At 38.7% G+C, this 13,208-nt stretch overlaps 2 protein-coding genes across 7 annotated transcripts; one reads left to right on the top strand and one right to left on the bottom strand.

Moving 5' to 3' along the window:
• Window positions 1-73: 73 nt before the first annotated feature.
• On the top strand, window positions 74-5,228 carry LOC113492837. Of its 2 annotated transcripts, XM_026870522.1 has the most exons (10): window positions 74-232; window positions 502-654; window positions 1,438-1,494; window positions 2,397-2,490; window positions 2,926-3,109; window positions 3,587-3,808; window positions 3,947-4,096; window positions 4,371-4,442; window positions 4,580-4,705; window positions 4,821-5,228. In XM_026870522.1, the coding sequence occupies exons 1-10, from the start codon at window positions 136-138 to the stop codon at window positions 5,211-5,213; spliced, it is 1,548 nt and encodes a 515-aa protein (XP_026726323.1). In that variant the 5' UTR covers window positions 74-135; the 3' UTR covers window positions 5,214-5,228. The 2 variants fall into 2 exon arrangements, with proteins under 2 accessions (XP_026726323.1, XP_026726324.1); XM_026870523.1 differs by lacking the exon at window positions 74-232 and having other exon boundaries at window positions 575-654; window positions 2,393-2,490.
• Window positions 5,191-11,985, bottom strand: LOC113492834. Of its 5 annotated transcripts, none has more exons than XM_026870514.1 (8): window positions 11,516-11,985; window positions 11,115-11,261; window positions 10,688-10,752; window positions 10,396-10,440; window positions 9,732-10,057; window positions 5,908-9,335; window positions 5,402-5,804; window positions 5,191-5,293 (listed from the first exon to the last, which is right to left on the bottom strand). In XM_026870514.1, exons 1-8 carry the CDS (start codon window positions 11,695-11,697, stop codon window positions 5,210-5,212), a joined length of 4,680 nt encoding a protein of 1,559 aa, XP_026726315.1. In that variant the 5' UTR covers window positions 11,698-11,985; the 3' UTR covers window positions 5,191-5,209. The 5 variants fall into 5 exon arrangements, with proteins under 5 accessions (XP_026726315.1, XP_026726318.1, XP_026726313.1 ...); XM_026870517.1 differs by having other exon boundaries at window positions 5,288-5,804; window positions 5,908-7,237; window positions 8,243-9,335; XM_026870512.1 differs by having other exon boundaries at window positions 5,288-5,804.
• Between the last annotated feature and the right edge of the window lie 1,223 nt (window positions 11,986-13,208).

Raw genomic sequence — 13,208 nt, 5'->3', positions numbered from 1 at the left:
AGTATTTAAGCAATACTTGTTTAGCACTGTTAAAACCTTTTTATAGAGAACTTATGGTGATAATAAAAGTACCAAAATCCATGGCCCTACTGAACTAGTACATTTCGAAGTGTAGAGAGCAATAAACTTAAAACAATGTATATTTATTACTTAGTTATATCGGTACAGATTACGTCGGTGTTATGTTATCATAACAGACTGTTTACGCTGACTAGCTATGAGAACATTAGCGGTAAGTCTCATCTAGGATTTACCTTCGAGATAAATGGTTTCATGTTTGTGTAATTTCTTAAACTGAATTTTCAAGATAAGAAACACGAATTTTCAACATGTGAGAATGCGTTGATTTATTTATGTTGTTTCTAGTACGATACACAATGCTAATACAAGACGTGCTCTAAAAATGGATGATCATAAGATTTTAAAGCTCAAAAAAGCCTTCATCAAAGATCTATTGAATAGACAACGTCGTAATTGACTGAACGATGTAAACTGTTTCAGACTCACAATGCGGTTTCTATCAGTTGGTGGAGACTGGAGATATTGAAGGTGCCAAGACGACCGCGCAGACGAGTACGAAGCGGTTCGGGATTTCCACGAACATTCCTGACTTCACCTACGTCACCATCAGCGGCACCACGCAGCGACCAGTAGGTGAGTCTGCATACGAGACTTTGAACCTTTTATATTCATCACATTGGACGCCTACTACCACTTTCTTTGATGAATGGTACGATATATGGCGTGGAATAGCGCCACGCTTCCACAATTGCCACAATAATATGTTTAACACGACCCTCATCTTCTAATATATAAAATTCCCGTGTCACGATGTTAGTTACCGTACTCCTCCGAAACGACCGATTTTTATCTCCGATTTTTACGAAGTTTTATATGCGTATTCAGTAGGTCTGAGAATCGACATCTAGTTTTCATACCCCTAAGTGTTACGGGCTGCTCACACTAAAAAAGTATTTTATTTTTTGGAAGAAAATTTCATTTTTTATTTTTTATTATGTGGCATTAAAAATACATACAACTAGAAATAATTCATTAGGCAAAACAACGTTTACTGGGTCAGCTAGTATTTTTATAAAATTCTGCATACAAAATAAATATAAAACTTATATTATGTGGAGTATTATAAAACTTGCAATTAAGATTTTTTAGATATCTTTGTAATTTTTATAAAATGGGTACTAAGTATATAATATACATATTATATATTTCTTACAATACTATCATTTAATAAATTCATAAGAAGGGCAAAAAGCGTTAAAGCGCGCGGTTGGAGTTGTGGTCTGATCCTGATATCATCCATTATCAATGCAGTAAAAAATATCGACAGCTTAAGTTAACGTGTTATCACATTGCAACAGAAGGACTTAAGTGAATAGTAATTTACAGTTGTAAATAAATAGTTTTTATGTCCATCAGATCCGTTGCTGCAATTCGAAGACAGTATCTACCGCGTGCTTTATGGACGCGATCCAGGTGCGTATAGTTGTGAATCAGATCGTAGCCGCCTGCAATCGTTTGCGAATGTCGGCTAGCTATCCCCATGACAAATTTCATCAAATTACTTGAGCGATTATTCCGAAAACTACGTCATACAGATAGACATCTAACTATATTTTACATTTTTAAAGTTAGTGTGGACAACATCACAAAAAAAGAAATTTCTATAATTACAAGCAGCGAAAATTTTAAAGCAAAAGTTGATATCCATGTTCATTGGTCACAGTAATTATGTGAATGACACGTTACGTCACGATAACCCGTCGCCGGAAGCTGTGCGACCCGGTTAAGGCAGCTATGTAACCTTTGTATCCAGGGCAGGCTTAAGTTTCACCGTTTCACATGCAGGTTAAGCTTTATAAGGTCACAGGATCCGCGAGTACAAAACCAAAGCTGGAATAAAGGATACAATCACAACCAGAATTATTGTATTGTACATTGGCAGTAGTAATCTGATATTACTTCAATGCAGCCACATTAGCTGGAAAAAGATTTGAGATGGCTAAATAACGAGAATGTGAACTTGGTTTATAAATTAGAAAATAATATGAATGTTATTATTCGAGAAAGGGCATTCACCTGTTAAAGTTAGAAAAACAGACGAGATTTTTAGTATTCCCACATTATACTTGTCCTTAATTTCTTTTCAATCTACTTCAACTGTCAAAGGCCGCCTCCTAGAAATTTTACTCAATTATATTTTGTTATTACGTACAATATGATTACAAATGTTTGTACCCAAGTGTACGGTATAGATTTTCTCTTCTTTAACCACTCAGTGTTGGTCTTCATCTGAAGACTAATGGCATGGCAAAGTCAACTTGGTTATTAGGATCATAATGTCATTTTTTCATTATTTTCGGATTTGTTCCAGCCAGATCCGAAACCAATAAAGAAGATAGAAGAGCCAGAGAACGTGACGTCGAATGAAACTGATCTGTTGGCTCACTGCCCTACAGGACAGGGCTTTAGGTAACCAATAATATACAATAAAATAATGTCCTCAAAGTACTCAATACTATCTTTCTTAAAAATTCTACTATCACGTGTGTACCCATGTCACTAAATCCTTAGACGGGAGGACAGAATTGAATAATTTTTTGACACGTTGGGGTGTTTAAAATTCACAAACCAACCAAATTAGATTATAACGGAGTTCGCCGTATAAGCTAGTAAAAAATATTATTTACTATTTTCCTAATTCATTTAAAACATTAGCAGGTAACTTGAGTAGTCAGTATTTTTAATGCTCTTCAGAGTAATCTACAGATACGGGCATCAGAGAAATATAGGCAGAATATTGTTTGTCTCAGTGCAGATTTTAATGTCATTGGTTCAGGCTTCACCTTGATGAATAGCTTGGATGAATAATATTAGATATTGTAAGATTATATTTATATTCTACAGAGGCGAGGTGTTTCAAAACAAGAGTGCGGTCCACCTCCCTTTCCTGGAGTTCGTGCACCGCGGCCACTGCCACCTAAAGATCACCAAGGACTACATGCAGACAGCAGTCAATGCCTTCGCCATCTTCATAGCCGGCAACCTGGATGATATACTGCGGCTTCCTAGTCTATATGTGCTACATTCTGTTAGCAACACTAAAACAATATATCTTTTTTTGTCCCGACTATTTCTCAATTTTATTACTCTTGTTTTTATGGTTTATCTAATGAACCGTGATAGGTTGACAGATCTTCACAGATGATGTATTGCCGTTGCTGCTTTAAAAACAAGAAAATGACGATTGAGGTTAAGCAGCGGTTGTTACGGACATACTTTTGTTGGCTGGTGACAGATAAATTTGAGGGCGACTACCAAAAATTTGTTTGTCACCCAACCGATTTTTTATCCTATTTGTACGAGACTCTTAGTCCGCGAGTCCGACTCGCACTTGAACTCTTTTTTCATTATGAACTTATTGTAGTATAGCGAAATAATTAAATATATTATTTTTCGGAGCCTTCCTCGAATGTTGGACAATATGATGATTGTGCCAGCATAAGAAAGATACTAATCTACTTACCACTTATCACAAAACTATAGTTCTAAATGTACTGGCTAACAGGCAAGAACAATAGCGATGATGAAAATAGCTCGTGAGAAGATGGCGGCGACGTGGTCCGTGGTGAAGGGCTCGACACCCACGGAGGCCATCCCGTATGAGACCCTGGAGAGGTACCGGCCGCTTTTCAAGTACCTGAATGGCAAGGAGATGGCCAAACTCAACCTGTCAGATTCAAGAATACTTTCGTATATCGGCACTCATCCCGATTTGAGCAGACATCAGGTATTTACCGCATGTGTGCTTGTTGGTCTTCCTCTATCACATACCTAAAATTCCAAAGTGCCACTTATAACAGCTATACCAGTGATTATTAGAAATCAAACAAATAAACCTAATTACATTAAAATTATCCTGTTAAAGGTAGGTGTAGTGGCAAGCAGATACATACAAATTAATCCACGTTGGACAGAGCCGAAATACCTGAACATGATGAACAATTTGCTGTGTGGTGTGCCCATGATCTTCATGAGGAGAATACCCGAGAATACTTACCTACAGCTAACACATCAGGCCAGTATTTCATAATCTTAAACTTATACCAACTCTACAACATTTATAATTGCGATATCTTTTTTACGTTTCGAAGTAATGCTATGAAAAAATTAACAGGCGCTATGTAAACTTAAAATTATAGAAAATATTATCAACATTCCAGGTGTTTAACAAAACTTCAATAATTATTATTTAATTACTTTTAAGTTTAAGTTAGTTGATTGTAGTGTCTGGCACTGATTGGACTGTCTATTCAGAACAAAATCGTTTTAACAATTGGAGTATTTCGCAGATTTTTTACCACATTCGAGCGTGTGATCCGCTGCAACGCCGATTTTATTTAGCTATGATGATGAGAACACAGGTATATATATACCCCTTCTTCGATTGTAGCCAGTAGTCTTTATTTGGTAACTATGTGTGGTAATTCTGCAATTCCCTAATGATTTTGTGACAAAAAAATCATAAACTGTCCAAACATTGCTGTAATATTTGTGTTAGGCGTTGGGCAAGTCCTACAGTTGGAGCGCTCGTGAAGTGTCTCGGCTAGGGCTACTACTTGCCGAAGTCAGTGGCCAAGATCTCAGTGCTATCAACCCGGAAGCTATGTCTGGTATCACAGCACAAGTAAGAACTAATCCGTAATTGTTGTTTCTTTTTTGTGGCTTCTACGCTTCTGTATCAGATTTTTTTCGGATGATTTTAAGCAGTGAATCCGAAATTACACTCTTTGGTGTTTCAGGTAATGCTAGAAATGCCAATACACAGTTTGAAGTCCATAACTGAGATGCAGCTGAGGTACCTGGAACCAAAACCACTCAACATCCTGGCAAGGAAACTGATAGCGTATCAGAACCAACAACTGGCAGCAAGCGGCGTTCACATTATACCAAGTTTCTCCCTAATTTCAATACATTACATTTTATTTTACTTAATCTCAATAATATTATTATGTAAACTCTACAGTCTTTGTATAATTTTAAGATTCTTAAGGTTCTACTATCGACACTGCACTCTTTTCTCAATGCATGTTGAGATTACCAGCTTTCAATATACTATTATACTTTCAATGATTCCTTTGAACTATTACATGTCAACAAATTCAAAAGCTATCGATTGTAATTTTGTTTATTAATCGAATGCATAGAAACGTAATACTTGTAGCGGCGGCAAGTGGAACGAGTAGCGTCCGTCTTCGTGACGGCGAGCCTCCAACTAAAAAGAAACAAAAAAAATGAGGCGGTCCATTGTTCCCATAAAAAAGTCACTAGGTAGACAGTCAAAGATTTTATGAAAGCTATAATTTAAGTTTAAGAAGCCTACCAGAACGCTGCACCACTCAGTTTGTGTGGTCGCATCACTATAATTTTGGCGTGTTCTTGAATTGGTGTTGCTGTTGCTGTTCCTGGAGACCACACAGCCGGTCTGCGTCACCGATATCTGAGAGGTGCTCCGCCTCACGGAGTTGCACCGCGGGCCCTGATCTTCTGTTATGCTCACTCTAGGCTTTGGAGCAGGACACTCGTTACGCCCAAAACTGTTTTGACATGAAGAGTTAGTGGTTGCCATAAACAATCCAACTTCTCGTCTTGGGAATGGCGACTCGCGCACTGTGACGGCCTCTATGGACGTGTTTGAGTAAGTTTTGTTCATGGGATGGCTAGTGCCATGTCTTTTACTTTGTGGATGGTCGGAAGTTTGTTTTGCCGAGGAACCACCATCACATCTGTAACACAGGCAAATTAGTATGAACGTCTAATCTACGATTATTGAAGAAAACATTTAATGTCACATCCATGAAGGGAAATTTTATTACTTAAATGACTTACTTATCCACTGTGGCATTTACATGCTGGGAGCTTGGTACCAGCACAAAATACTTTTTGTTTTCCGAAGGCGTTGCATCACCACGAGGTGGGTTTAGTGTTCTTATTCCGCAGCAAGCGCACTGAACCACTACTACTTTAGGACGACCCTCAAAACCAGTACCTCGAAACTCGCTATTCAGTAAAGATTGCAAGGACTTGCTTTGCACTACCATATCCTCGTCAATAGATATCTGTGACCCAATCTCAGCTCTTGTTATGTTTGTCAAAGAATGTGACTTCTTAGAAGTGTTGTGATTTGTGCTTTCCCCACTGCGAACTTCTATGTTTACTTTTAAGTTAACCACATCGCCTTTATTTATGATAGCTATGTAGTTCTCGTCTGGTGTCGCGTCATCAGCAACCATGTTCAGGCGGGGACCAGATGCAGGGCGAGACATTTTTAATTTACTACTGGTTCGAATTTCCTGTCGTGAAGAACCTTCATGTCGGTCCATATTTATTTCTTCTCCTAGAGGATCTGAACATGTCTGTACTTCCTCGTTGACAGGAATCCACACTTCACTGTCTGGCTTATTTGGAATTGCGGTTTGCGTTTCATCTGAACTCTTTGTGTGACAAATCACAGGTTTGCCGCTTGAGTCTAGTTTTACAGAATGGATTTCGCTCTCTTGGTTTCTAAATAGATTAGTGGATACGACAATAATATCTTTATCACCAATAATGTTTTCTACTGCGGTACTATCCGTTGTTAAACCTTTATGATTCGAGACTATCTTCGTTAGCGATGTAGCCTTTCCTTTAATAACGGTTTGATCAAAATTCGTTGCGGGCGTTGGAAAAGCTTGTGGAGCGGTGCGTTTGCAGGAATATTTAGGCGCACTTTTTTGTTTTCCTACTACATTCGGAGCAGCACATCCATTTGATAACCGACAAGGTGATTTTAATGCTGTCTTCCGATTTTCTTCCCTGCTGGTCCTTACTAGTTTTTTATCTTCTGATCTCCTTTGAGGCACGGGTGACACCAGATTGGGGCTTGGCCTTCTCATTGATGAATGTGTAGCACCAGACCATCGATGCTTACCATCTGCAGTCGGCGCATTTTGCAACGATGATGACATATTGCTCCTACGTATATTTTGTTGCTGACTTTCAGTTACATATGGCAATCCTGCTGCAACGCTTGGTCCACCACCACCACTCAATCGAGCACCATTAGCAGCCAATCTAGTAAGAAGGTCACCTGTTTTGGTTTCAAGTTCGCCGCGTCTGCCACCATTATTATCTCGATAGGCTTCTTGTTCATCGTCCAGTTCAGTGAGTGGTTCTTGACCTGGTATAGAAATATACTCATTTTCTCTGATCGGATGTACAACTAAACTACCACCATTTCCAATTCCTCTATGCGTATCTAAAACGCCACCACCGCCATTTTTGCAATCATGATGACTGAGCTTACCTTGTTGATCACCCGTTTTATGTGCCTGATCACTTACTCTATTTCCGAACCCTGCTATCCTGCCTTCGTTACTATTGAGCCTTTTCCCCCGCTCTCCAGACCTATCTTGCTGTTCAATCATTCTAGGGCCATTTGATCTGATAACTGTATCGTCTGCTAAAACTTCGTTTATTTCTCTTACCTTTATTCCACTTTCTTCTGGACTAGGAAAGTAATCACTTAAAATAACGGGCTGGTCATCAGTTCTAGTCTCGAACTCCCCTTGTATGCGTTCATGTTCATCTGGAATACGGCCTTGTTCATCGGCGGTACGGCCACATGAACCTAAAGTACGTCCTCGTTCACCTGATGTTCGTTTATGTTCACTGGAAAGACGTTTTTGATCATTGGTACCTGGATAACGTCTGCTTACGGCTGATATCCGTGCTCGTTCACTAGGTAGTCGCCCACGCTCACCGGATTTTCTAGCATTGTTACCTGGAGTTCGTGCGTTTGCTCCTATTGTTCTCCCATTTTCACTTGGTATACGCCCATGTTCACCGGATAAACGGTTACGATCACGCCCTTGTTGACCTTGTGTTTGCCCATATTCACTTTGTTTCGGCCCTGTTGATTCAACGGATATACGACCACATTCACCTGAGTTCTGCCCATGTCCTCCTGGTCGGCAAGAACCGCCACAAGGTGGTTTATATTCTTCTGCTGTACGGCCTTGGGCAACTGGTGTATGACCACTTTCACCTAAAGTACTACCTTGACCACCTGGCCCTACGCCTGGAACATGACTTTGCCCGTTTGGTGGATACCTATATTCGCCGGGAGTGCCATCTTGTTCACCGGGGGAACGATAAAATTCAGGAGAGGATCTTAATTGTTCACCTGGTGGATGCCTATATTCTCCAAGAGCATGATTCTGTCCACTTGTGCGTCTGTATTCTCCAGAGATGCTATTTTGTTTTATTGGAGCATTTCTTTCATCCAAAGACCGAACTTGTTCAGCTGATAGACGTTCATTACCGCTTTGTGTACGCCGTTGTTCAACAGAAGGACTTCCAAATTCCACTGAAGTACGAGCATGTTCGGCTGGTGAACGTTTGTACTCAATTGGTGCTCGTTCTTGTTCAAGTGAAGTCCGGATATATTCATTTGGGCCCCGATCATGCTCCATTGGTAAATGCCGATTGTCACTTGGTGTACGTTCGTGATCGGTTGGTGTTCGCTCATGTTCACAAGGAGCGCAACACTTGTCTTCTGGAGGATAACCACTTTCGCTAAAGGTACGAACCTGACCGTAATCTGGTTGTGGGACATGTTCACCTGGTGTGCTATTTTGTGCCATTGTTGCATAACCATTGTCAAGCGATGTTCGAACTTGTTCACGTGATGGATATCCACTTTCTAAGCCATATTCTACTGGCGCACGCACTTCATCAACGAAATTACGTGCTATTTCACCCGGAGTACCAAATTGTTCAGTTGATGATCGACCGTACCCTTCTGGTGTAAATCTTTGATCATCAACTACTTTATTTCCATAGTCACCAAAGTTACGGCTTTGTTTTTCTGGTACCTGACCATATTCACTTTCTGTATAACCTTGCACACCGGGTAGACGACTACGCTCCCCCGATGTGCGTTTGTGTTCAGCTGGTGTGTGCCTATAATCTATTGGTGGAAGTCTTTCATCAATTGGTATGCGCCCATAATCAACGGGCATAATTCTTTCTTCAGCTAGTGTGCGCCCATATTCTGGTAATCTGCCGTGTTCAGCTGGCGAACGTCGTTTATCATCTTGTCGGCATCGTCCACATTGATCTGGAGACGTTTCGACTGCCGATCTGGGTCGGCTTTCATCGAGTTTGGTTCTGTAATCATCGAGGATACCACGCTCCGCTGGTTCAATAATGTATTTACCAGTTCTTGGTTCATAAGTACCGCCCCATGGACCATTTTGTCCAGTTCGTCCGAGTACCTGAAAGTAATTTAATACAAAAGTCAATGATAGATTCATTTCATTAGTATAATAAGATTCTGATATGAAGCAGAAAGAAAACCTCAAGGCTGTACATATTAGGGTATAGTCGAGAACTCGAATATCACGTGTGCTTATTATTATGATGAAACTAGTTTTATAGTTTTCGTATACTTGCCTAGTAGGTATTGTAAATTAGTATTAATACTTTTTTATAATCAAATAGGATTCCATCCATATGGCTAAACGGTTGTTGTTAAATTGTAGTAAAATGCTGTCACAAAAAGTATAAAATTACTGTAAACATAGGTAACGGAAAAAAAATATTTGCAATGATATCCTAAAGGATTCAATAAATATGTGAAGAGCATGAAAGGGGCCACAACAAAAACGTACAGTATTTACAGGTCCGTTATGTGCTGCGATGTAATCAGCGGACCTCTTCCGCGCTGCTGAGCTAATCGTTTCATGGAAATGGTATCTCCAGGCCTCGTCGGTTCTGGTGTGGAAGCGCCGGTAGACTTCCGCGAGATCACTCGTGGAGTGCCGACACCTCGCGTTCATATAACTCGTGGCATGCCATCGACACCCCACAACAGGAAGAAGAGATAATAATACTAAAATTTCACGTACAGAATCCACAAAGGTCTCATCAGGTGCTCTCAAAGTAGATATCTCAGTAGTAACCAATACAGACCGCTCACTTTCAACAGTGACAACATCTGGAAAAACAGTACATGGATGATATTCGGGATTCCCTTACCTGCTGTTCAGATCTGTATATCGTATTCCAAATAATGCTGGTTGGTTTATTATCAAAGTAAAGGGGTAAACATTACACATAAAACCCTATCCAATCCAATGTCATCTTTTGTCCAGAGGTATTGCCAGTTTTTTTTCTATTAGAACATGAACTGATCAGTAAGACTAATCTCATCCTTAAAGTCGGCATGAGGTCATCGTCACATTGAAAGTTTGCTAAACATACATAAAGTAAAATGACTACGAAGGCTGCGGATAAGCACGTATGTGCCTACTAAAATTAATCCAAGTTACTTACTTTCCTTTTCGGGACACAAGCAACATGGCTGGTCGTGGTGGCAACCTGCGCATGTAAAATTATCAGATCACATTCAGATCAGACAATTATGAGATTGGCTCATGCCGACTAGAGAATGATTTTTTATCAAATTATTTTTATTCGACATTTTAATTAAAAGTAAGAAACAGATGTTTCTTACTTTTATTAAGAAAATTAAATTATCAAACATGTTGTAAATGATACAATATTTTATGGGGCTTGAGTCAGATTGATTATTTTTATTTTATAAATTAAGTAAAATAATATTAACCGTGTTTCGGTGCCTCAGAACCGTCCGCAGGGCTCCCCCTCCTGGCCTGCCGCTTCTCCCAGGACCTTAAGACATTATTGATTTTAAAGGAATGTATGCTGGAATTCTATTTAGTCGAGCGTTATTATTTTTACCTTAATGATTAACAACTTGTTGAGTTGTTGGTAGTGAAGAATACGCAATTGACGAAATTTTATTGTTCCACGCTCAACGACTAGAAACGGAAACTTATTACTAAGGCTCTGCTGTCTGTTTGTCTATTCGTTCTTTTGTCACCAGGCTGTATTCCATGTATCATGACACATTGGCACATGATGACATGTGGAACCCTCAGTGATGAGATCCTAAGTCGCACTTGGCCGGGTTTTTTTTTGTAAATATAATTTTTATATTTGACCACAAGAGTATAGTTAAGCATGAATCTTACCTGGTGGCTTTTATAAGGTATTTGTCGTAGCCAGCATCGATGAACGTGTCAGGTGGTTCCACCGCTACATAAGCCATGCCATCTATGAGCTCCAGCGGACCCCCAACCTTGTGCCCATCCGTTGTGTACAGAACTATGTATGGGTGCCTGTAATTAATATAATATTTAAAGTAATAATTAATCAATTATTTAAAAAATAATACTTTAACAAGTAAATTAATTAAGCAAGGAATGAGCAAATGATCATAGGTGCTATTATGTATACAACATCAAGAAAAAAACATGATCACACTATTTAACTTTTTTTTTCTGATGTGTTTGTCAAATTCATTAGCATCAAATGAATAAACGTAGGTATACATTACTTAGCGATAGATTTAGGAAATAAAAGGAATAATTACATGACTCCATAAAGGGATTTGGCCAAGCTGCTGAGCGTGCTGTCCCACCAGTTGAGCTCGTCATTTGTTAGGTGATACTTCCTCGGAGGCGAGTACTGCTGCCCGTTAGCGAACAAATATATATCGATGGCCTGCCAACCACTCTCATCGCTGGGAGGCTTGGCTTCTGCAGTGTTACTCATTATACCAACAATTCATATAAATAAGTAGCTTTTCCTCACAGTGAAAAGCTACGTAAAAGTGGAAGCATTTGTAACACTGATCTTCTCATACACTGAATTTGCACACGACCCTGAATACATAGACTGATGGTTTTCTATAAAACTATATCAAAAATATCACGCGTCGACTAAGTAATCATTTATTACAAACTTTTAATTAGTTTGATACGGTAAAATTTTATTTCTCTTCAAATTAGTTTTGAATTCACCGCGACATTTCTGACAGTAGAATAAGATGTTACCATAAACTATTTTGATTTTACCATAAAAAAGAATACTTTGTGGCTATTGGTAATTCCGTCTTACAAGCTAAATTTCAGTTATTAATATGGCATATGACTGACTGGACAAAAGCCTCAACTAAATTGCAGCAATCCAGTAGTAACCAACATCTTTTTGGGTAATCGGTCAAATCACTACAAAAACGAAATAAAAAGAAGAGGAGACGACTGAAATTTGCCTTTTTTACTTGTTCACAATAAGATTTAGTCTATTAAGGGCCGATTATTCAATCGCCAGGTAACTTTAAATAAATATGGTCGTTGATACATTTTCTATATAAAAGCTGTCAAAACATCAAACATATTCAATTCGTCAGATAAAAGTTATCTGACGATTGAAAAATCGACCCTAAAAGAATTGTGTCTTAACAAGATTAGTAATTGATAAACTACCCCTATATGTGGAATTTTATTAAAATGGTAATACAATTCAATTACTTTTTAAACTGATATCTTGCCTTTTAATCACAAGAAGGTTCGGATAAAATTACGAATGTGTGATAACCGCCAAACATACAATATTATACCGACAAAAAGGTTATAATGTTGATAAGGGATAGCTATATTTTTTATAATTTTACGATCTCATAACATTGAAATCATAAGACCATTCAGCGAGGCAACTAATTACACATAATGGTGAATAATATCTACTTTCTTTTAACCCTATCCTTGTCCGTGTACACGGTGTTGACGAATTAAAAAGGCAAGTTGGCATATTATAGAATAGAATATTTTATTACAAGACAAACATACGTGTAAATCTGGTGGAATTCCTGGAACTCTAGCTATGATTCCCCGTGTACCTAATGTGCATACAATGTACAAATAATCATAATTTTCCTGACTCTACCTACTTACCTTATTGCCACCTAACTTCTTGAATTTTAAACCTATTAAAATAAAGCTACAAATGGCTCCTATAGAGTGTTGAAAATAACTATTTATACTATACCAAGAACTAATCGAAAGTTTTGGCTACGTCAAACAGACTACCACTGACGATAATTAAGATTACGAAAAGCAATCAGAACTAATCAATCTGCTAATGAAGAATTCTATAAAAGCAATCAGTGCTGTTTTAATAAACATTTGAAAGTGCTTTACCTTCTCCAATTTGTTTCTTTTGCTTAGTTGACTCCACCTGATAGAGGTCAACGGTCGCCGCTCCCCGCAAGGGTGGCCAAAGGA

The sequence above is a fragment of the Trichoplusia ni genome, chromosome 4, assembly GCF_003590095.1.
Source record: "Trichoplusia ni isolate ovarian cell line Hi5 chromosome 4, tn1, whole genome shotgun sequence".
Lineage (NCBI taxonomy): Eukaryota > Metazoa > Arthropoda > Insecta > Lepidoptera > Noctuidae > Trichoplusia > Trichoplusia ni.
The sequence above is the reverse complement of the archived record's forward strand: the minus strand, read 5'-3'. Positions and strand labels throughout refer to the sequence as shown.

What these genes read in the sequence shown, in the direction of transcription:
- LOC113492837 (XM_026870522.1), top strand. Translation starts at nt 136, where the DNA reads ATGTATATTTATTACTTAGTTATATCGGTACAGATTACGTCGGTGTTA. An exon ending in CCTACAGGACAGGGCTTTAG is followed by an intron (nt 2,491 to 2,925) that starts GTAACCAATAAT and finishes TATATTCTACAG; the next exon opens with AGGCGAGGTGTTTCAAAACA. An exon ending in TGTCTGGTATCACAGCACAA is followed by an intron (nt 4,706 to 4,820) that starts GTAAGAACTAAT and finishes TTGGTGTTTCAG; the next exon opens with GTAATGCTAGAAATGCCAAT.
- LOC113492834 (XM_026870512.1), bottom strand. Translation starts at nt 11,697, where the DNA reads ATGAGTAACACTGCAGAAGCCAAGCCTCCCAGCGATGAGAGTGGTTGG. An exon ending in TTCTGAGGCACCGAAACACG is followed by an intron (nt 10,441 to 10,687) that starts GTTAATATTATT and finishes TTACATGCGCAG; the next exon opens with GTTGCCACCACGACCAGCCA. An exon ending in GTAAATGCCACAGTGGATAA is followed by an intron (nt 5,805 to 5,907) that starts GTAAGTCATTTA and finishes CCTGTGTTACAG; the next exon opens with ATGTGATGGTGGTTCCTCGG.